Here is a 25,561-nt window from a genome sequence, read left to right on the forward strand (position 1 = left end):
CAATTTTCAGGGAGCTTTTTTTCGCTATTTTCCACAAAATTTCGAGGTAGGAGTGAAAACAACCATATTCGCAAGAAAAAGCACCCTAATGTGCATACATACATACATACAGTGGCGAAAATATAAAAGGGCAGAAACATTTTGGCATTGTTTGGCCATTTCGCTTTCGGTTATTTATCAAAAAAATCTGATTGTGGGATCTCCGAAATAGCAGCTATAACTTCTACCTATATGTAAATCATTGTAGTTTTTCATAAAAACGGCCTCAAGCACAATGAAATTGTTGAATATAATTGTTATAAAGCCAAAAATAACAAAAAAAAAACAAATAACAAAAACCATGTAATTTAAAATTTTGTAAAAAAATTAGCAAAATTCGGCAAAGTTTCATAAAAATTTTGAACTTTTTAACTAGATTTCCGAGAAACATTCCGAGTGAAATGGAATTTTGACAGTTTCGCGTGAAAAATTATACGAACGTTTTTGTTTGGCTGGAAAATAACTAATAAAACTAATTAAAACATAGAAACAAACAAAAAACCAAACAAGATATTCTACACTGACTTGGGGAAAAAATGCAAGAAGAATTTCTGAGCCTGATCATGGACCGGGCAGACAAAGCACAGGGGTTTAAAGAATGTGCAGAGTTTTGGGAGGAAGTTGCTGTTTATTATAGCTGTCTTTTTAATATATGTGCCATCGACGCACATAATAACGCCAGGAAATCGCGTTCTTGGAAATAAATATTTTCTAGCTTGCCTTTTTTCTTCGTTACTCATTTGCAATAAAATCCATTCCGGACACAACTTCTCCTCCATTACAACCAAACATCTTTTCAACATCGTGACCACTGTTGATTGCACCATTCCTACATCTTGATCCTTTCCGACATCATGCTGGTATCCACCCTCTGCCAGAAATCGCAGAGTACCCTCTACATGGCCTAGTGTTGTTACGCCTGTTTTATGGCTCGGTTCTAAAACATCTTGTACCACATACAATACGTATTTGAACGCATCCTTATTTAACCCAAAGTTTTTTATAAAACTAAAAAATAAATTACACAGGCCGACAAAATAAGACCGATCTCCTTACCCAGAAACCAGACTATACTTTTCCGAAGGTTTTCGGTGCGCTAAATTCAAATCTGGACACAGAATTGCTCTATCACATCAGGATTTTGAGATATTCTAACCTATAAGTGCAAAAAATGCCGTTTTTGCCCATTTTTGAAGTTGTGTAAATATGCAAGCCAGAGTAATTTTTCTGAAAAAAAAAAAATACAAAAAAGGTGTTAAAGTACAAGTCTTTCTCTTTGAAATGGCTCTGAGTTTGCTCAAATATCTTTTTGCTTCGCTGAGATATTACAATTTTAAGTTTACGGATTTTCCAATTTTTCTATATCTTGAAAATCATGTAAGTAACATAGCGGCCATGTGTACTATCCGCAGCACTTCTTGTTCTGGAAAATCCGTAAACTTAAAATTGTAATATCTCTGCGAAGCAAAAAGATATTTAAGCAAACTCAACGCCATTTCAAAGAGAAAGACTTGTACTTTAACACCTTTTTTGTATTTTTTTGAGAAAAATTACTCTGGCTTGGCTGTGGCCAGATTTGAATTCAGCGCACCGAAAACCTTCGGAAAAGTATAGTCTGGTTTCTGAGTAAAAATTTTGTCGGCCTGTGTTATTAATCTAATATCTGCATGTTATTACAACAACTCATGCTGAGTTTCATTTAAAAATTTGGTAGAACTGATTCGAACTTAGTTTACATATGTACGTAGCTGGCAGCACTAACTGCGAAAAACGTCGGAATTGCCGATAGGATTTTTCCCGAATCCGTGACTGGAGATTTATTCCCGACGGGATTCGTTCGGAATCAGCGATAGGCCTGAAATCTGCTTTCCCTATTTACATTCTCGCCACTGTATATATGTATGTACATGTTGAGATGTGTTGTAGCTGATTTTAATTTCCAACCGCTTTTACTCGAGTTTTACGTAGTGTATCGAGTGCGTTGCAGATTTCACGGCCAGATACTCGTACCTACGTGCAGAAAACAACATTCTAAGCAACATGGAGCGGATAGAGTGTAATAAAATGACTACCTGTATGACTTCAGGCTTCAAATTTACCTACCTAAATACCAGCATTTGCAAATATCTGTAGCCATAAGCAATAACCGCCTAAGTCGACTTAAGAAAGAATTGAGATATATATGCTATCGTATTCTGCAACTACTATTACATGTGTATCGCCAGCTCGGCCATCTAAAAAGTTATAGACGAACATACTTTGGTTTCGCCATAAGGATAACATTACAATCCAAATGTTTAAAACGTTTTTTCTCGAATTCAGGTTATTCGCCTTAGGCGGTTATTGCTTATGGCCACAGTTATGTACATACTGTATTTCCTACTTGAGGGTAAGTTTCGAAGTTTCATTCGTTTATTGTTTGCTCTTCAACTTCCTTATTACTGTTTCAACGTCTTTTACTCGTCACGTTCTCCAAGGCAGGCAGCTTATTTGCTGAAATGACTCTACTGTCGACTGTTCTTATTTGGGTTCAGCGTACTAAAAGTGGTTTTTGATGCTTGTTCTCATCGTATTTAGGGTATATTGTTGCTGTTGCTTTGGTTCGCAAAGAATTTCTTCAGCATTCATTTTATTAGGGTAGAGAACACAGAGCATAGTAGAGCGGTAGATATACACATAGTATGTAGTATGCAGTTGTATCTACTCAGATACATAATATATACGCACGTCATACATACCTATCTACAAGATAAGCGGTAGTGAGATTTGGCGCAAAAATCAACAAACCAACAGTGTTTTGAAAACCAAATCTATAGCGGTAAATTTAAGCAAAATCGCGCCTTTTTTTGAAGTCATCATTTCTTCAGAGACATTGGATGTTTGAGACGTCTTGAAAATTCAAAAAACCTGTGCGGTTTTTGCATCATTTGCGAGACAAAATTTCTAGCGCTTGCCAATTTAGTTTAAGTAAGGAAGACGTGTATTAAGACTTCTACTAGGTTTCAGCTCATACCTCTAACTAGGGTTATTCTAACGTGTTATTATAGTTTATGTGAAATCAGGTCAGGTGAGAAGGTCCGACAGTTTCCCTGCCAGGCAGATGAAAAAGCGAGTTCCCAAGTGCTTGATTCATTTTAATTGGCGACCGGAACTTTAATTGATATCTTCTTCTTCTTCTTCTTATTGGGCACTACAACCGTTTGTCGGTTTGGGCTGACAACAAAAATCTTCGCCAGTTGCCTCTCTCATTTGCAGATTTGCGCCAGTTGTTCATCCCAAGTGCGGACAGGCCCTTCTGCACTTGGTCCTTCTATTGTGTTCGTGGGCGCCCTTGTTTCCTTGTCCACTCATGGGTGCGGAGTCGAAGGGTATTTTCATCGGACCGTCGTCATCCATGCGTACAACATGTCCAAGCCAGCGTAATTGTTGTATTTGTATGCGTTAAACTATGGCCATGTCGTTAAAAAGCTCGTACAGTTCTTTATTCCATCTTTTTCGGTACTCGTCGCCCACGCTAACAGGGCCATAGATCTTGCGAAGAATAGTTCTCTCGAAAGCCTCCAAAGCCTTTTCACCTTTGTTACACCTCGTCCATGTTTCTGCGCCATACAAAAGGACGGGCATGATTAGTGATTTGTAGAGCAGGATTTTTAGTTCGTCGAGAGAGGGCTCTGCTTTTCAATACGCCAGTAGAATCGTGCTTTTGCTGTATATGGTGCCGCTGCGATTCAGATTGGCAGCTCTTATAACGCTTTCCTTGTCTAAAACCTCGTTTGGTCTCAAACCACGCGGAGAGGTCCTTCCCAATTTTGAGGGAGCTGTAAGTTGTGCTCAACGTAACTCTACATAGCCGTATTAGTTTTGCGGGGACTCCAAATTTAGACATGGCAAGGCAGATTCCCTTCGTGCTATCGAAAGCAGCTTTAAAATCAACAAAAAGGTGGTGTGTGTCGATTTGATTATCGAGTGTTTTTTTTTTCTTGAATCTGGTCAATGGTTGACTAACCAGGTCTGAAGCCATAAGGCCCAATCAGTTGGTTCGTAAAGGGCTTCAGTCTTTCACACAGTACAGTCGACAGGCCCTTGTATGCAATATTAAGAAGCCTTATTCCGCGATAATTGGCGCAAACGGCGGGATCTCCCTTCCTATGGATTGGGCAAAGTACGCTTAGAGTCCAATCTTCCGGCATGCATGCATCAGACCAAATTCTGCTTAATAGCTAGTACATGCGACCGACCCGCTCTTCGCCGCCGGCTTTGAACTGCTCAGCCGGAATACCGTCGGCTCCGGGGGCTTTGTTGTTTTTAGGCCGCCATATTGCTGTTTTCACCTCGTCTTGGTCAAGTGGAGGAACGTGAGCTTCTTCTTCAAACGCGCCACCTGTATTACCATCAGAAGCGTTGAGAAGTGTTACCTCCATATCCCAAGTGTATTCTGGACATCTGTTACCAAATTTCCATCTTCATCTCTGCATGAACCAGCCGCGGTCTTGATACCATTACATTGCTGCCTTATTTTCTGATAGAATTTTCGAGCCGCATTCCTATCTGCCAGCATCTCAAGCTCTTCGCATTCACGTTTTGCTGCCTCTCGTTTCTTTCCTTTGAATAGACGTATCTCTTCCCTCCTCATCTCCCGGTATCGTTCCACTGTCGCTCGTGTAGCTATTGGCTGCAGGGTGGCTTTGTGTGCCGCGTATTTCTCTGCAGCAGCCGTCAGGTCAGTCATACCAGTTATTCCTGCGTGGGCGCTAGTATCCCACCATTTCTTCCGGAGCGGCACGAAGTGATTGGGAGATGCATTCCCATTGCTCATTTATATCCGATCGTTGGAATTTCTTGTTTAAGCAGGATTGAGAGTCGATTGCGAAATTTCTAGGCTGTCTGTTGTGAACACAGCTTCTCGACGTCGAACTTTCGCCGCGTTGGCATGCGGACCTTGGCTACAACAAGGTAGTGATCCGAGTCGATGTTGGCTCCTCGGATAGAACACACATCAAGAACTCTCGAAGCATATCTTCCTTCTACCACAACGTGATCTATTTAGTTCTTCGTTCTTTGCTCAGGGGATACCCAAGTGGCCTTATGGATATTTCTATGCTGGTGTCTGGTACTGCCGCCGTCTGCCGTCGGGGCGTGCGCAAAATCGAACTCAAAATCTCGAAATTTTTACAAAAGTTTGTTGATTTTTTTCTTTAAATGTTGCACAAAGTTTTAAACTTGGATTTATATGGATTTTGTTAAAGAATATACTATATTTTTATAAATATATAACTATACCCAGTGGGAAAATGAAATGTATAGGAATCGAAAAAATAATCAGTAAAACAACCCTTTTCACATTCGAAAATGCTTTTTTTTCCCCAGGGTGATGTCCTAAGAAAAGTGGGGCATTTAATTTTGCATTACCTAGTATCGAGAAATGAATGTGATTTAATATTAAATTTTTGGGACTTTTTGAATACATTAGAAAGCTGATTATATATTAAAGAGTAATTGGATGTAAAATTAATAAGAAATACATTTTATTATTTATCACGCATGGAATGCATTACTACTTTTCCCACTGGGTAATTATATGTGGGTGTCACAAATATTGCGACTTTTCCTGATAGAAAATCGATAAGACTGCCTCATATTAACAGATTACAAACTTGAAACTTTTCACAAATTAAAGAGTAATATCTCGGCACCTACACCTAATCCACAGGCAAACAGCGCATTTACTTTTAATTCTCTGGCTTGGCAGAAATTATAGCCAAGTCAACACAAGTGTTGCAGTTTTTTTACTGGGCCACAGTAACATAATGGTTACGTAGAGGTGTATGCTACCCCTCATTGGGACCAGGTTCGATCTTGATCGCTGGAAAAATTTGATACTATTTGCCTCAAAATGGAGGAGAAGCTCGGGCAAAAAATGTCAGCGCCAAATATTTTTTTTTTTTTCAGGTTAGGTTTTCGAATTTTTTCCATTACGTTTCAGTTCGTTCATTCGAACCCTTTTTCCTAAAGCTTAAAAATTTACAGAAATATGGAAGCTAAAAAATTTTATTTGTACTATTTCTTCTAGCTCAAAACACAGATATCGAATATAAACCTGCCTTGGTTTCGACGCCGGCAATAATTGCTAAAAATTTACTGAAACACAAAGCGTGCGAAAATACCGGTATAACCGTTAATAAATAGTTCACTTACGACCTTGAGAGGACTCACTGTGCACGTTGCGCCTTGCATTCCCAATGCGCTTAGACTGAAACACACGTACATACATAGATGAAATTGCATTGCATTTTACTGAGAATACATACATCTGTATGCACATACGCATGCACATAAATATTTTTTTTTTTGTAGTTCAATCATAGTAGACCGCATGAGTACATATACTTATTATAGCAAACGTATGTTATTACTCACAAACCAAGTGTGGGATTCTCTGTTTTGATTTTGACTAACCAAAAAAAAACAAGAAACCGAATTTTCCCTTACATCGCCGCTCGCTTCTTTATCATATTGGAATAAACACCTTTTTAAATGGGAGTACTTTCTCGATTGAGATGTCAAGAGGCCGCAGGAGAAGCATGCCTGCATGCATTCGAACAGCCTTCTCTGTCGCTGGAGCACTCTAGAGATAAGTTTGAGAACGACGCAGCATTGACAATAGGATTTTTTGGTTTTTTTTTAGTCTTTTAGATTGACTAAATTGACTCGCAGCCATTGGAGATGGCTGGCTTGCTGTCTGGCTCGCTGGCTTTGGTTGCCTGTCTCTATTATTCTGTGTTGGTCGCCAGCGCAACTCTCTGTCACTGACAGACTGCCGCTCCTTACCAATGGCGCTCCCGTAATAACAAGTGCGAGTCGTCGCCCGTTGTTTTCGTCCATTTAATATAAAACACTTTCGGTAGAGGACCGTGAAATTTTCTGGCTTCTGAGTGCCAAAGTAGTGGTAGTTCAAAGCGCACGGCACCGCTGATACCTATGAAGCATTGCTATGGACACGGCGGCTTGATGGAGATTAAGGCGGGAAATAGGTGCTTGTAAGCAGCGATACGAAAAAAATAGGCGCAACAAATTGCTTATTAAACGCGCAAATATTGTGAAATACTTAGCTTTTCGGAAGAAAAAGTGCAAACCTTTGTAATTAGCTGCAACTGGCAATTGTGTACGGCGTTTTTCGTGACTGTACTCAATATGCTGTATATTTTAAGGCTATTTTGAATCACTGGCACACCCCCGCAAAACCGCAACAATTAATATGCTCCAGTGGATCGGCTTGGTGCATTCATGTCAGTCAGCGTCAATGCCTTGGAAGTCACAAAGTGAATTTTATTTTTGAAATATTGTAGTTATGTACAAACATACGTAGTGCATTTGTTTGTACGTTTGTACATACACAAGTGTGTGCTAAATGCGTCTGAAAAGCAAAGTTTTCTATTATTTATGCAATTGTTTTTCTAAAAACCTTATATTTTGCATTATGTATTTTAAGTCTGAATATGGCTGTTGATGTCTCGCATTCGTATTGTTGGCAATTTTTGCTTGTACCTGAAACTTTTCTAGTATACAAGACAGATTTTAATATACATACATACGTACATATGTATATACGTGTGAATATCATTTATTTGTACAACATTCAAACATACATATGTTTGTATGTATATATGTATACTTTTTTATGACCGTCCGTACGCTCGTCTGGCCACTCGCCCATTAGCTCTTTGTATGTTGAAAACCAACAACTTTTATAGATATGTATCGTCTCCAACGTCGGCACTCCCCAACACATTGGCACACATTCATTCATATGTATGTACAAACATCCACTCATTTATACGCTCGAGGCCATATTTTAGCTAAACTCGCCACTCGCAACAACTACATGACTTCTATCTAAAATAAATTCAATGTGTACCCACATAGACGCTTGTATGTTAGCTTTTTCCCTCCATAGCTCCACCTTACCGCCCATCGTTTTGAGGCACACGAGCGCGCATGAGAATGAGACAAAACATTCGATTTCTGCGTACGTGTTTTGCTAGTTGCGAAAAGAAATCGGTGAGCTCGTTGGAGCAGACCTCAACTTGTTAAGGTTTTTGCTGATATTTTTCCCTCTTCACGTTGTTGCTGGCTGGGATTAGCTTTAGTAGTGCTGGCATTTGGTGATGGTGGACGGCAGTCACCGGATTTCTACATAAAGTTGTTCATATGTACCAGGGATGAAAAAGTAGGTACAGCTGTACCTTTCTCCGACGTTTGATGACTTAAAGCTACATTAGGTACAGCCACTAGATTTTAGGTACAATCATCTTTTGATCAGATGCATTTTTAGTTTTTTTTTCCTTTACCGTGCTAATATATTTACTTATAGGCACGGGAAATACTTCGCTTTCATTTTGAAGAATAAACAATTATAAAGAAAAGTGGTCAATAGGAAGAAATTAAAAAAGTTATATTATGTATTATCTTAAACATTTTACATTGCATTTAGAGCAGCCACTACGAAAAATTAACACTTTACTTAATAATAATAATAATAATAGATTGGCGCTTACACATATGTTAGTGTTTGGCCGAGCCTCTCCTCCGATTTGTGGCGTGCGCCTTGATGTTGTCACACAAAGCGGAGGGACCTACAGTTTTACGCCGACTACGAACGGCGATTGTATTTTTATGAGAAGCTGTTTTTCATGGCAGAAATACACTCGTAGGTTTACCATTGCCTGCCGAGGGACGACCGCTGTTTTTTTTCTATTAATTCAATGGAATTTACGGTCAAATGAGTGAAAACCAATTGTCAAATGGGTCTAAAAATGGTCTTTTGATTGATTTAGATCATAATAGGCTTTCAGGCGTGTACATGCGCTGCTAAAGCGGCTATTGGTAAGTTTTTGGCCCATAATATCATCGATAAAGGTAGTTATAAAGGAAAGAAAGGTGTGTCAAAATATGTCGACAAATTTTGTTGTCAAAATATGACATAATGAAAACCAGGGCTCGAATCGTAACATCCGTTCACGAATCGAAAACGATACGAAAGAAAATTACGTGATACGTCAGGCAGTATAAGCTGAATGGGACAAAGAGTACGTTCACGTATGTCATAATCAAAAAAAAGTGTTTTAAGTGACGAGTAGTACGATATCGTATGTGGCGATTCGAGCCCAGCCTTTATTTGCCCATACGGTCCAGTGTCTAGGATGTCTTCAAATTTCATATTTTCTTTAGATGAGAACTATAGCTATTTGACCCATATTCGCTTTTTGATTTCTGAAAATACATACATACATATATTTAAAATGCTTTCGAAGTTACTTACGGCAATTTGATTATTTTCTCTAGACTTGCTGCACCTATTAAAAGGAATCGGATAAATTAGCAGACTTTTCCTGTTGTTTTATAAAATGCTGGATAAAGAAATGTGTTTTAAAGTGTATGTTTTTAAAGTGTGTTTTTTGTTCTTTTTTCGCTAATATTTTTCAGTAGACAAAAACAACGCTTCTACGATTCCCATTAGACTATAGTCTATAGATAAAGGCCCAGTTAAAAAAAACCTAATCATGTTTAAAGTAAATCCATCTTTTGTAATCCTGTTTTAAATACAATTTATAAAAAAAACTACAAATGATTGATGTAACTTTTTTTAGGTACAATCTGTCTCATTTAGGTACATTTATTTTATGATATTAGGTACAATCTGAAATTTCCATTTTTCATCCCTGATATGTACATATGTACATACATATTTACCTATGTACATTCATATGAATGCACGTTATCGTACGGCAGCCAGTCGTCGTATATTTTAGTGCTTGCTTGTTCGATTTGGTGGACTAGCAACTAGCTGTTGGCTTTTGGTGCTGCCATTCATTCGATAGTCGACATTTTTGAGCATGATATGACTTTACCGCTGTTTTGGAGCTAACATTTAGGTAATGCCCATTTATAACGCAACGCATTTGCCAAGAAGACAACATTTGAGTTATAAGGAAAGAACCATTAAAATGTTTGAGAAAGTAGCACAATTTTGAAAAAAAACCTGACTTTAGCTCTAACAAAAAAGGGATTTGGATATCGTTGAAAACACCTTCGAGAGCAAAAGGATCATAAGTTACTTCTCAATGAAAATAGTTTCCTCCGAATCCCAAGAGCGCATTATTATTTTATTAGAAACAAATTTTCGAACATACATATGTATGTATATATATAGTACCTTGTATGGAAGAATTGCGTGACACTGTCAGCAAAAATTTTTTCAAAGGTCAACGCGATTTTTTGGCAACTTCAAACTTTATTATACTAAAAGTCAGTGCGAAACTGCATTTTCAAAAGTTTTCTAAAAATCTGATTAGAAAGTTGCAAACTTATGCCAAATTTATTGAATTTTCCTGGGTTTTGCACAGAGTTTAGGCATTTTATTTTTTGTTTGTAGTATAAGCTACATACCGTTATCTTAATATAGAAATACCCTTACTCATATAGTCGCTGACATGCAAAAAAGCCATAACTGACTACAAAATTTTATTGCTTAAAATGATTTGGGGACTTATAATGCGATCAAATGCATCAAAAAGGTAATTTCGGATTTTGACTTAGTTACGGCCTTTTGTATTTCAGCGACGATGTGAGATAGGGCCTTTCTATATTAAGGTGCGAAAAAATTCAAATAAAGTACGTATGTACTATGTATGTTGCATACATTGTAAAACAAATTCTCTGTCAATACTTTCTTCCGGATGCATACCTTTTAAAATAATTACAGCAAAGCCCTCACTAACGGAACCGGAAAATCCTGTCTTAGGGAAAGTTTACACATTTGTAGACATTTCCAAAGAGTCTTCTCTTCTTACGCTTATGTGAAGAGGCTGTGAGCAGAGTAATCCACAATCAAAGAGGGGAAGTGAGATTAGAAATTTGCATTCATTTCATTTTACTTTCATTCATTAAATCTTTGACAATGATGTATCCAATTCTAATTGGAATAATTACATTGGTTTTTCTTCTCTTCAACGCATCTATCTGGTAACGCTCTCGTGGTATTGTAGAAAACTGTACTTTGAGAAGAGCGGCCATCTTGCTCTATTTACAAAACGTATGCTCGCAAGCAATGCACAAAAAAAATCCACACTGCCACAGCAACGTACCGACCAAAATTTTCATCCGTATAGAGACAAAAACTTGTATTGTTAAACGAGCACGATAGTAAATTGGTCGTAGGGTTGCCGTTTAATAATTTACGAATCACTATTGAAATGAGAGATTTCAATATCAATTGTAACTTGGGGTCTATAAAGGACAATTGTACAAAGACAATAGCAATATATTCACGCTTTACTAATAGATTCACACTTCTCTAATTGTCTTCGAAGACTGCAGATCTATATGTGTGCAAATCTTTTCTTAAACTATTTTTTCCTTAATACTACATTCAACTGAGATTTATTGTCATCTTCAAATGGCACTTGTAAGTTTTTCCTATTTGACTTAGAAATTTGTTTGGTTCTCTATCAAAACATCAAATTGGTCACTTAAGGTCAAGACGGGGACGTTATAGCAGATAAAGTACAAAAAGCGATATTAAAAATTTGACCTTAAAATAATTCGCGTATTCGTTTACATACAAAAGCATAAATAAGAAAACATGAAAATAATATAAATTAAAAATATGCCTAAAGAAATTCGCTAAGCAAAAGTAAGTAAATCAATATTTGCTTTCTTTCGAAGCATATCCAGTTCTAATAAGTTATTTTGAACTTAAAAATCATCAAAATAAATCTCATAATTTTCATAAATTGCAAACGGATGATTTTGATCAGCTGTGTTTCGTACTGGTAAATTGCTGCTGGCAAAAATTTTTCCAACGGAAACAAGCAGCTTCTCATCAAAATTTTTGTCTCTCAATTTCTCCTACTTTGCTGGATTTTTGTGTACGCGAACAGCAAAATTTTTGTATTTTTCTCACTAAGAACTGCCAATTTTTACATGTCAGTACCATATTACCATGCAATTTTAGAACAAAAATTTACTGTTACAAGTTTGTACGTATTCAGAATTTTTTTTTTGGACATTTAAATAACTTAGTCGGGGTAGCTCTACTCGACGCTGCCAACGTCAACAGCTCAAGTGTGAGACGGCGCAACGTCGGTGGTGGGGAAGTTCGTTGTCTTCGATGCGGCTTTGTCATGCACGCCGAGCGTACTTCGAGCGAGCGCCGAGAAGCGAGCGAGTGTAGCAAACGAAATTCGATCGAACTCAAATTTTTCAGTTGGAAATTTTCTACGTTGGCGAGTAGTCGTGAGCAACAGAAATTGTGAAAGCAGAAGCAGCAAAAGCAGAGTTTTGGCTGGCTGGCTGCTCTGTGAGATTTTCATCCATATTAGAGCCCACTCTGAGAACAAAAATAAATTCAGAAGATTCTTTCATAGATTTTGTAAAGCGGGAAACTTTAAAAACAGAGACATAATCCGCAAGTGTTTTTTGTTTGGCGTTTATTATTTACAAAGTGAGTGTGAGAGTGCAAATAAAAAGTGGAAAAATAAAATAAAAATTAGCAATATTGGGGCAAAAGTCAATGCTGTAAAGTTTTTCTAAAAGAAAACCTAGAGATGTTGAAAATGTGGCTGGAAAAATGTTTTACTAAACGCCAATCGGTGTCATTGGGGCCTCAGCTTGAAAATACTAGCTTCTGGTGTAGAGAAATCGGCATCCTTTGCTATATTTAATACATATGTATGCTACTTATTTTTATAAGCTTTTATTTTCACTTTAGTTTGCTGCTTCGCATTGGAAAAACTTAAATTTTGTGTCGTGGCGCTAGTGCAAACTGTACAGCTTATAGACGTATAAGCATTCGCAGAAGTGGCGAAGAAAACCATTTTTTTTTACTAGTGGGTTGCCTTCTCGTGTGCCTGTTGGGGCCATCAATTGCAAGTACTTTTGGCTCCAAACCTCCGTACGCCATGCGCCAACGCAAAGTATAAGGAATAATTATTTCAGCGAATTCTCAAATGTAAATTATCAAACTTGGATTATAATTGCTAAGTAGGCACTTTGAGGCGATAGATAGACACATATGTATAGTAAATTTAATTTGCAAATACATTTAACGAAATATCGATATGTTTGGCGTATTCGGGCGTACACACACAAACTCGCATACCTCCCATATCCAGCTGAATCAACAATCAGAGGAGGGGAGCGTACACTCTTGATTACGTTGGCAAACGACGTTTGTGTGTGTGTTTTGTACTCTGCCCAAGGCAATTGGTTTTTTTCTGTCATATGGGTTGGAGCGAATGAATTTAGCTAGAGACTTTGAAATTGTTGTTGCTTTTTGCTTGCGTCGACGTGAGCACTGCGCAGTAGAATATCTTTTTTTGCAGCAAAGTGAGTGGGGCCCAGAGCAAGTTAAAAGCAGACGTTCAATTGTTCATCGTTTTGCAATTGCTTTTAAATAAGAGCGACAGAGAGGGTGTGAGAGAGTTGCCAGCGACGACTTCATCGTAGCCGTATGTAATTCAAGCCAACATTTCCCCTACCTACATGATAGCAGCGAGTAAAGTAGAGCGCATGAGAGCGAGTGAGACATGTGGATGCACTCGCGTTGGCTGGCGTCAGCTCGCTGCTTACGTCAAAGATAAGCAATGGGAGAAGTCGGTAGGGGCGTGGGGGCTTTGGAGCCAGCATCGGCCTTTTGAAATTTCACTTTGCGCTTTCAGGTTTTGTACAATAAAAATGCACCAAAAAGGTAAAGAAAAAATTAAACACAAGCACAGTGGCAATGTAGAGAAAATTGTTAGAGAAATGTATGCAGGTTATATGGGTGGCAAGTGATAGGCGCAACAGTGGGGGTTTAGCAACACTGGTCGTGGTTGGTTTCAAAAATTTGGTGGGGTACTAGTGTATGGTTCATTAAATAATTTATAGTCTGAATATGTACTTAAATACATGTAAACAAATTAATTTTTTTCTTTTTTCTAATTGCAGTTTTACACTTGTAATAAAGCGGCCATAAATATTTGAGTTGCTGATTTCGTTGGGATATACAGTGCTTCCAGCGGAGGTAGAAACTCGGAATTTTTTAATTTTTTCCTTATAATTTATTGTAAAAGTGACCAGAAACAACGACGCTTGACGGCGTTGTTGAAAAGTCGGCCCGATGATGGCATTGCCAATGAACTCACTTTACTCCCTTACGTGGGGCGACTATGGCTCGTCACTGGTGACGGCCATTCAACTTTTGCGCTGTCACAATGACTTGGTGGACTGCACTTTGGCTGCTGGCGGGCGCAGTTTTCCAGCGCATAAAATTGTATTATGTGCAGCGTCTCCATTTCTACTGGATCTGCTAAAGGTAAGTTAGTTTTACATTTTTAAATATTGACATTTATTTCAATTATAAACCTTTACACTTGTTTACAATAGGTTTGTTTACATAGTACATACATATGTATGCACATATATTTAAAAGTAACTATTTTTACAAATTAGTCTGGCCTAGTCAAAGTGCGAACTTGTGTGATGTCGTCTGCAGTTAAAATATAATCTTAACAAAGAATTATTCGTGGAGATGTAATGAAAATAGCTTGATAACTAAAAATCAATCGCAGGTGTAGTTTGGGGTAAAACTCATTCATAGCGCAACAAAACAAAAAAATTACAGTATTGGCCAATACAATAGTACCCCCATTTCAAAGTAAAATTTTGTTTCCCAATCATGTTTATTTATTTAGTTTTAGGAATTTTCAATTCAAATACTGTTCATTCTCTAACAAAACCCATATAAACCCAAATTTAAAACTTGTAGAAAACTAAAAAATTGATTTTTTAGAATTTGTTTCGCTGAAGGTGTCGCGGGTTTCTTCCATATAAAAATAAATTCTGTTTATTCGTTAGGTATATGGAAGCAAATGCGACAAAAAAAATCTAAAAAATCAACGGTTATTTGTAGCCACTTGAAACTTGCACATTGTTAGACTAAAATTGAATGGGCTATACAACTGCGTACTCAAAAAAATTCTAACACTTCTGAGAAAAAGTTTGAAATTTAGGTGAAAATTTGTTGAATTTTTTTTATGGTCTTTTACAAAGTTTAAAACTTGGGTCTATATGGGTTTTGTTAGAGAATGAACTGTATTTTAATTTAAAATTCTTAAAAATTAATAATTAAACATAAGTGGTAAAGAATAGCACTTTGAAATGGGGGTGCTATAAATATGGCCAATACTGTATATATATATAGTTAGAGCTCGGTCTACATTCCTAGGAGACTATACCCTCAAAGCTCGCGCAGCTTATGCTCTAGACAGCGAAGTAAAAGGTTTTGCAAAGCGTTGCAAGAAATTACTGACTACTTCATGGACCTCCCTAGATTCTTCACTGACGGGATTTTTAAATTCTAGCCTTTTCTAACTTTCCGCACGCGCAAAGTCAAATCGGCAACAACACTTGGGGGGGGTCACGAAGAAAAATACCTTACTCGCGGATTACAAATCGACTGGCATGTCGCAGGATAATAGGAGAAGTTTTTAGCTCTAAATATGGCTTTTAAACTGGCGCCGACAATCTTTAGAAAGTCATATTTACGATGAACGGCACATGTTGGTGTTGAAAGAGCAAAAAATGTTATTTATCGAAGCAGTTCCTCTATAAATGCAACCGTTGTAACAGTCAAAACAAGGCCCTGGAACGCAACGAACCGAAACTTCATCCTCGAAGACACCGTATACCAATGTATTGAATAATATTCACTATCCACCAAGACAGTGTGCAGACCAGCTATGGCGATCGTCTCGCCATCAACTTCGATAAAATGTGGGTACTACATTTACCGTTGCAGTAAATCGATAACTAACCTGGATGATACTTTGATGATAGTTTGGCTTTTCAAACTGGACAAAGTAACAACCAGAAATGTCCACAGTTCAGTGTGAAGAGAATATACTTTCCCACTAATGTACGTGCTTTTGATGCGCATTGAATAAATGTTGTTTTTTCCAAATATTTTTTACTAAACAAACTGTCCTGCAGAGAAATAATTTTTGATAAAAACCGTTATTACACTACAGCTATTTTTATGAATACAAATACACTTGATTTTGATTTGGTTTGGCAAAATATGTTTTATGCATACAATACTAATTGAAAAGATGGCCGGATTGTGGCCTCATTAAAGGACAATCATGCACTAAAACTAAGATAACGCTATAAAAAAAATAAAAAAAAACGTAAACAAAAACAAACAAAGCAAAAGTAGTCGTTTGTTTGTAAACAGAGATATCTTTTTCAAATGGGTCAATTCTTGGTGGATTGCTTCGAAAACTGGCGAGACCGACACACATTTTAGGCCTCATTCTCAACATGATGCGTCCAAAAAATTTCTCTGCATACTCAACTAATTTGTAGACTGAACTCACAGAAAATAGTTGTAGACCGCGCTCACCCGCACACCACTTGCACTTTGCGCTCCGCTCTTCCTCGTGCTGCCAGCACTGCGCTGCTTTGCTTGCTCCGGAGATTGTACGTCCGATATTTGGGCTGATGCGTCCTCTGGCCTTATTTGCGCTAAGCCGGCAAAGATAATTGCGAGCGTGGGGAGACAAAACATAAGCTGTTCGCTCAAAAAGTTATTGGTATAAATAATCAATTCGTACATAGATGCAACAGAGGGCACCAGACTGTCAACCGCTTTTGAAAAGCATTTATTGTTATCAGTATTAAATTTACTTACCCACATAAATATGTGTGCATGAGAGTGTGCTATGCAGAGGCTGAGATGAAAAAATAATAACGCCATCACAATTGATTGTTGTAATGACTTTGAAGAAGACTTCTCGTGAGTGGAGGCGGTAGAGTGGCAATGACGACGATGGTGTTGGAGATGAGTAGCGCAGCCCAACACCACTTTAATTTTCTACCATGGCAGATTTTAGAGATTTCTTTTTAAGATTTCTATTAGTAATTGAGGCGAATGAGGAAATATCTCCCTCTGAATGTGCCGTGTGCGGTGTGACATCATTGCCTCTTGAACAGGTTCAACGAGATTCGCATTTATGTGCTCGCACCCAATTTAAATGAAATGTGTCTCAAATTTCTGTTGGACATGAACTCGGCTCAGAGCGGCGGTCACAATCGAGTTATGCATGCCGGTGATTGCGACAGCGTTTGCTGTTTCAGCAGAAAGTTTTTATTATGCGACCACTTGGGGAGATCTATGGGTTCTTTATATTTCTTAAGAAATTATTAAACTTTTGCAATGATGCACCCAGAAGATTCTATTTCAAAATTTATATGTATATGTAACTAAATTATTTTTTTTAAATTCAAAGTCAAATATGTATGTATATACATATATATGTACACGCCTAAATTGCATTATTCAGTTGCTACAATCGCCAAAGTCACAAAAGTCGCACAGCCACAATGGTCACACGGTTCCCCTGCTTATTTACCTGTGCCGATGCCGAGTAGACAGACTGGTGAGTGAGCGAGAGCAGCGAGTGACCACAATCCTGAATGCGCCCTCTACAGAAATGTAAGCGCCAGAATGGGAGCACGAAAGAGTACACAATTTGGTGGTAAAACCCACTTATCGAACGAAGTATATATATACATAAGTGGCTCTTGTAGCTCTTGGAGGATTAAGAGCGGAGTGACGGGTAGCGTAGCTTTGAACTGCGCATGTCTCGGCGCTGGTTCTTCGCTTGGCTGACTCGTTGAAAATTCAATGCACACTCTTGTACTGCGTTCCTCGTACTGCTCGTCGTTTCAGGGGATTTGCGCGGCTTGTCCATATGTGTGTATGTTTCGTCCAACCAATTCTCCTACTTTTGTGTTGACTCACGTCGTGGCAAAGCAAACAGTAGATAGTACCTACATACTCACTGCTCTTTACTGTTACTGTGTGTATACCTACATATGTATGTGCATATACCTCTTATTTTCTCCCTATACGTTCGACCTTTTGTATAGCCCTCTTGTGGCTCTCCCCTCTTCAAATGCATTATTCATCGTTTTTTGTTTCTTTCATAATCGCCCAGAAGAGTCATGTGGCCTGGCCATATTGTTTAAATTTTTCAGGAAATGTGTGCCGAAAAAAAACCCCGGAACCGTGGACTTTGTTCCTATGTTCCGGAGCTAACGCGCGGAGCTACAGCGCACAGTGGTCAATAAATGGAACCTAATGTTCATAATTCACTGGAGATTTCATTTCTAAACCAATTTGGATTAGTTATTTTTTTTAAATGAAAGCTAATAAAATTTTCAAGAGACTAGTTGAGCCCAATTTTTGATTTTATAATTGTTTATATTAAATTTTTTAGTGCAAGGTGCAAATTTTGAAGAAGATCGATTCTTCTGTTCCAGCTAATAAAAGCTACTTAATAAAAACTACTTAAAAACAGTTGTAGGGTTCTCCCAAAATGAAAAAAAATTGTAAAAAGTAATAATTTGAAAAGTTATAAACAAATTTTCACCAAAAATATTTTTTTGTTTTTTATAAAATCTTGGGTATGCAGTTTTATACGTCATTAAATTTTAGTACAATAAAGTGCAAGTTGCAAGTCGCTAAGAGTTAGCGTTGATTTTTAATAATTTTTTCGCTAACATTTGGAGCACATTTGCATGCTAAATGGGAGAAAAAAGCGTTTGTTATGTTATTAAAAATCAACGCGAACTCTTAGCGACTTGCAACTTGCACTTTATTATACTAAAATTTAACGAATTGGTCGAGTAATGGAGACTCAAAATAAAACAATTATCGCCGTGGGATTGTTTTCCAAACCCCAAGCGCCGATATCTTTTCTATGGCGAAGGTCAGATGCATTGATTACTTGCGCTTGAAAACAAAAGGATATATCCCTTATTGTGTGGAAATTCCATCTTCACGGGGCAAACATTTTGAGCTTTGATAAGCAGTAAACCCTTCAACAGGAACATTGTCCTCCAAACGTTTGACACAAAACCTGCAGGAAAAGGCAACGAGTTTCTTCTTGCTATCTACACACTAAGCTATCGGCTCGCCTGAAGCAAACACTACCAAAACTTTAACTAGACGGGCAAAGGAGTTCCTAATGGGACAATTTTAAGAGAGAAATTTTCTCTGCACACCTGCGATCCGATGTGACGGGAGGCAAAGATGCCAGCATTGAACAATTGCATCGCGAAGTCGCTAATAGCGCTGAAAGGGCAGCCCTCCGATCTCTTTACTGACGAAGGAGTGATTCCCGGGAAGATGTAATCTATACTACCCAAAGTCCGACCCGGCTGGTCAGACTAGGCTAGATCTCAACATTACAGACATCTGCCCATCATGGATATATTGCACATAACACGGTCCTCCTGTTTGCTTGCCCCACATCATTCCCTACAAATTTTAGACTAGATGCGCTCTAGACCCAATCAAGTGAGAACGCGTTAGTCATTGGATGGGGATGATGACTAGATTATAGTTTCCTCAGAAAACGAAGCGACTCCCAATCAAATAATAATGCATACGACCTACTAATTGCAGACGAAGGGTTACCCTGGTAGGCTCAGTTTACATTAGTTGCGAACCGACGTTTATTGCACTTACCATCAGATGTACTTAATAAAAACACTTACAAATATTTTATTGCCGGTTAATAAAGTTCCTGTCAATTTTTAAACCATTTTCGTATTCTGCGCAATCTTGTCCGGTAAATTTTGTTACCTTCGTTACCAAGGTACCTAGAATTGCGGCTACACGAACTGGTGACAATTTTTGGTAACAAAATTTCCCGGTTACAAAATGTTCGGTAACAAACAGAATAGGCCTGTTTATGACTGAGGTTTGTCTGAAAAGACAATGAAGGACTTACAACATTAAACTATTTTCTTCATTTTGGCATGTAAACTATGTATATTCCATCACACCGTCACTTAAAACTGCTATTCGTATTTGCCTGTCTTTTGACTACAACCCGCAAGTGCACTGCCGCATGTAAACAATGCACTTTTGTCAACACCTGTAAAGCAATCTGCAACACCACCAATGCAATGCTCCCATTTGCTACTCTGACTCAATCCCTCTCCGCCAACGCTATTTATAGCAATGGGACATAAAAAACTATAAGAGCCCAGAGACATACTCACTGAGATAACGCATCATGCTGCTTTCTGCCTCCAGTTGTTTTGCGCTTCGCTCTGTCATTTTCTTTATGTACATACATAAGTACGTCAGCAGAAGCTGCTTGATTGTACTCAATACGCTACAACATTCCAAAATAAGTTTGATACACAGCATCAAAACAAATGATATTCTGCTCCCTACCTATTCAACCCTCCACCCTGCATTTCAACCCTCACCAAATAATTATCCTCCCATTCTTGATATGCTCTGAGAACAAAAAAGAAATCAATTTGCCTTTGAAGTGTTCATCGTATCCCAAGCAAAGCGCTGCGCGCTCTACTTTCTCTATGAGCATAAAAGTGCGGCATGGTTATCGGGTCAGGTCGATATAAATATTTACTAAACTCAATTGTTCGTATTGAAATTGAGATTCGAAAAAAAAGGTGAGTGCGCCTACGCTCAGAGATTGACTTGGCTACAGAGCTCTGGATACTATATATAGTTAAAAACGACAGCTTCCCACTTTAATTGACCAATGTGTGTTGTTCGAACAAAACTGAAAGTGATTCGCCAATTCAGTTCACTTTTTATAACACTATAAGTGGTATTACGGCATTGGTGAGCGTATGCGACAATGTAATTTGAAAAAAAAAAATTTACGAGCTTCTCCGATTTCCTGGTATGCGCCTTGATGTTGTCGCACTCGGAGGTTTGCCAATGACTCCCGTGGGACAACTTTGGACCTACGGAGTGGTAGTTCGCGCCTCTTAATACTCGACCACGGCGGATGTCCATTAAAGTTAAAAAAGCTAATAGTGATCGACACACGATACATTTCCATAGTAATCCAGAAGATAATTTCTTGCATGCCTTCTAGAAGGACTTATCCATTTACAATGTACGCGAATACATAAATTTATATGATTTAGCCTTACACGTGAATTTCAATGTACATTTTAAGTTGCATATCGATGGCTGAGTGGAAGATCGCCCTATCTCGGCAGCCAGTTCGAAAACGACCTATCACAGAAAATTTTTCAACAACGCTTTATCTCAAAAAACTTTTCAAGAACGCCCTACTTCAGAATTTGATTGGAAAACACCCTACCTGAGAATTGGGTTGAATAAAGCCCTATCTCAGCTGCCGATTCAGAAACGCCCTATCTCAGCTTATTTTCAATGTATTTTCGTTTGAGATAGGGTATTTTTGAACCGAGTTCTGAGATAGGGCGTTCTTCAACAAAATTCTGAGATAGAGTGTTTTTCAATAAAATTCTGAAATAGATTGTTTTTCAATTTTTCAATAAAATTCTGAAATAGGGCGTTCTTGAAAAGTTTTCTGAGATAGGGCGTTTTCGAACTGGCTGCCGAGATAGGTCGATCTTCCACTCAGCCATCGATATACTTAATATGTATAGACAACGACGTCAGAAGAATTACTTCTCATCGAAGCAACATCCCAAGAGTGGCTTCCTCGCTTCACCTGGTACTCGAGATCGCAAACAGTTTAGACCTTTCTATCACCGAAAAAAGAAATCAAACGCTGCAGCCTCCATGGTCCATCAACAAATTTTCATGCGATCTTAGTACAAAAAAGCGTCACTTCCGGTGAAGTGTTCTACAGAATGTTTCTGGAATGCAAGGCTCATTATGAGGCAGACAATTGCATACAATGGTTTACAGACGGATCTAACACAAACGGCATACCCGCAAGTTATGCAGTGGTCGACAATAATGCCCACACCATATGGATGCAAATTCTGACTGACACCATATCTTCTTTCACTGCAGAACGCCGCGATACGAAGCGCGATCACTTTAGCGTTAGAAAGTCCCTCTAAAACACTTATATGCACGGACAGCCTGTCTGTCCTCAGAGCAATTCTAAACCCATCTTCTAATGCCACGACAATTAACGTGATCAGAGATATGCTCATACAAAATGAGAACAAAATTCGTTTACTTTGGATCCCAGGGCATATCGGCGTTCAGGGCAACGAAGCAGCGGACAGAGCAGCAAAATCAGCATTTACAGCCCCTGCAATTTTAGACAACACAGCGGAGAAAGCTAATAAGCGACGTTATATTTTACAACATCTGCACAACAAAAGCGTCCACTAATGGCATAGCTACAGCCACCACCACTATACAATCATTAACCGAAAACTGCACGCCATCCTACCCGACTAATATTTGGAAAGGCCACATTGTAAAATTTTCAAGAATTCGCCGTGGTGCACCCATCAGCCTGTTATCAGGTGATCCAGCACCTCTCTGGCCACACTGCCAAAATGCTTTGACCTTTAATCATATTTTTTCTGAATGCGCGGCACTAGAAGAACCCAGAACGAGGCATCTGATCAAGGACTGGACAGAGCTCCTTAAACCCCCACCAAGGAGAACTTATCTTCAATTAACAACGTTATCAACGCCACTCAAGCACAAATTAAGTAGTTCAATTTTTCACTTTACAGTTCTTGCTAACACACACATACATGTACATCCCAGTAGCTAATTTCAGGAGTTATAAGCCCTTCCGAAAGGCCTTCCTGAAGATCAAGAGACCTTCCACTCTACATTCCTTTCTCCTTTCTTTTTTATGGAGTGGCACAAATTGAAGGCCTTGCACTTTCGCTACCCATAGAAGGCCTTCCAGAAGGGCTTCTATAGGACGTGCTTCATAAGGCCTTTGGAGGAGTTCTTTTAAAGTTGCTTCTTTAATTTATAAAATTCATACATCTTTAAGGTATTTGCTTAAGGTTTATATCAAATTTGTGTTATTGCAACTTAAAAATGTTTATTAAAATTCATTTGTAATGCTAAATAATATAAATTTATGCCTTCGCGTAAATTGTAAATGGATAAGCCCTTCTAGAAGGCATGCAAGGAAGTACTTTTTCAGCCCTTCTTGGGTAGGCCTCTTAGAATGGCTTCACTTAAGAAGGCCTACCTAAATTATCTTCTGGGATATACGCATATATAATTAAGTAGAGCTGATAGCCCCGGCAGCTCATTAATTGTATTAGCAGTTTAATTTATTTAATTTTTTTAATAAATCATAATAATAAATAATAATACTTACATATGTATGGCTGAATAACACTGACTGAAGATTTTATTAATACCTGAATGGAAGATCGAACTATCTTGACAGCCAGTTCGAAACGCCCTATCTCAGAAAACTTCAAGAACGCCCTACTTCAGAATTTGATTAAAGATCGGCCTATTTTCGAATTTGATTGAAAAACGCCCTATCCCAGAATTTGGCTGAAGAACGCCCTGTTGTTGTTGTGGTTGTTGTTGTAGCGGTTAACCCCGCCCAGATCGGTTGGTATCTCAGTCGTTATCGTCAAGCTCAACTAACGGAAGTCCCAAGAAGCGTGCAGCCTCTATAGGGTCTGTCCACAGGGACAAAGGCGTTAGTTGTGTGGGGTTTTCCGGGCATACGAAGAGGTGTTTCGAGTCGTGGGGTATCTCTCCGCATGCCGGACACTCGATGTCAGCTGGTTGTGTGCCTAGAACGGCATTCACAGGCCTGGAGTCTACATAACTGTAGACTGACTCCCTGTGAATGCCGCTCAGGCCCTTCAATTTGTGCCACTCCATACAAAATAGAAAGGAGAAAGGAATGTAGAGTGGTGTTCTGGCGACATCAGAAGACATCCGGTCGCTGTCCGAAGAGCAGGGTTTTGTGTCGTCTGCAGCTTCATCCACTGCGTCCTACTAGTCCCCGGTGACCACACTGGTGCTGCGTAATTTAGAACCGGCGGCCAATTGCCTTGTATGTTTGCCAGCAGCGTTTCTTTGTCTTTGCCTGTACTTGTACTCTGTACTTTGTTGACAATTGCGGTTGCGTGCGCAGAGAAGGAGCGCAGATTGTCGAGGTTACTCCCGAGTATTTTGGTGTTATTCACCGTCGGAATTGATGTGTCATCAACGTGAATACCCAGCGATAGTCTGACTTCCTTCGACCAGGTGGTAAACAAGGTCGCAGAGGATTTTGTAGGGGGAAGGGTTAGGCTCCTAGCAGTGAAGAAGGGAGAAAGCTCAGAGAGCTACCCGTTTACTTTGGAGCACAAGTCATCAATTCCTTTCCCACACGCCTTTATCGAACAATCGTCAGCGTAAGAGACAATCGAGCCTTCCTCTGGTGGTTGAGGGAGCTTGGATATATGATTGTTGAACAGTAATGGCGAAAGGACCCCCTATTTTATTTTTCTAGGTTTGCTCAATTTGTCTCTAAACATTACCCAGAAGATAATTTAGGTAGGCCTTCTTAAGTGAAGCCATTCTAAGAGGCCTACCCAAGAAAGGCTGAAAAAGTACGGGTGTGTTCGAGGTGCAATTAATGCGGCAGTGTTACTCTTTATGAAAGAGTATCACGTTCTACGCGAAAATTTGGGCGACTCTGCCTACATCAAGCGTTCGAGGAACAAAATTTTGACAATCAGTTACTCATCATTGGCAAATCAAAAGCAACATAAAAATTTTTACTGCGCAATTTCTGCAGCATTTTAGAAAATTTTCAGTTGAGCATCAGCAACATGTCATCAGGAAATCTACAAGTCTGCAATATTGCGGTCATTATTACGTAGCTCGAACGCATCCTACTTCCTTGCATGCCTTCTAGATGGTCTTATCCATTTACAATTTACGCGAATGCATAAATTTATTTAGCATTACAAATGAATTTTAATAAACATTTTAAATTGCAATAACACACATTTGATACAAACCTTAAGCAAATACTTCAAATATGTTTGAATTTTATAAATTAAAGAAGCTACTTTAATAGAACTCCTCCAAAAGGCCTTCTGAAGCACGTCCTATAAAAGCCCTTCTGGAAGGCCTTCTATGGGTAGCGGAAGAGGAAGGCCTTCAATTTGTGCCACTCCATACAAAAAAGAAAGGAGAAAGGAATGTAGAGTGGAAGGCCTCTTGATTCTCAGGAAGGCCTTTCGGAAGGGCTTTTAACTCGTGAAATTATCTACTGGGTACTGACAAGTGTCGACCACTCGGATAATTCGCCCACCACTGTTTGAGCCTCTGTGGGAGAGAGGAGGCCTCTATGTCTTCTAGCAGCGTGGAGTGGCTGACGATATGAAACGCCTTTGACAGATCCAACGCCACTAGAATAGTTCTCTCACAGGGGCGGTTGCGGTTTAGGTCAGGTGTTGAGTTATGGCGTTAAGTGCTGTTGTTGTGCTGTGCACTTTACGGAAACCATCAGCGTTACCGTGAATCATTTTTAGCGGTAGCCAAATTCCTTTAAAAAAAAGGGCTAAAAAAGAGCTTAAAAAAGTCGTTGTGGCTAAAAATGGTAGCTAAAATTTTTTACTTACATATACATATATAAGTATACACGCAAACATTTTCAGTAAGTACCCTGCAAGAAAGATACTGGTCAAATGATTAGTAAAATTACCTGGAGCC

General features: G+C 38.8%; 1 protein-coding gene across 1 annotated transcript in view; it reads left to right on the forward strand.

Annotated features, from left to right (window-relative positions):
• Positions 1–12,305: 12,305 nt before the first annotated feature.
• LOC118739394 (transcription factor GAGA-like) overlaps positions 12,306–25,561 on the forward strand; it is a 30,438-nt gene continuing 17,182 nt past the window's right edge. The window contains exons 1-2 of the mRNA XM_036470682.1: positions 12,306–12,541; positions 14,026–14,392. Coding sequence (XP_036326575.1) covers positions 14,198–14,392 — 195 coding nt within the window. The 5' untranslated portion in view covers positions 12,306–12,541; positions 14,026–14,197. The remainder of the gene's footprint in view (positions 12,542–14,025; positions 14,393–25,561) is intronic.

Source organism: Rhagoletis pomonella, unplaced genomic scaffold, assembly GCF_013731165.1.
Source record: "Rhagoletis pomonella isolate Grant_MI unplaced genomic scaffold, Rhpom_1.0 Rhpom_scaffold_00005, whole genome shotgun sequence".
NCBI lineage: Eukaryota > Metazoa > Arthropoda > Insecta > Diptera > Tephritidae > Rhagoletis > Rhagoletis pomonella.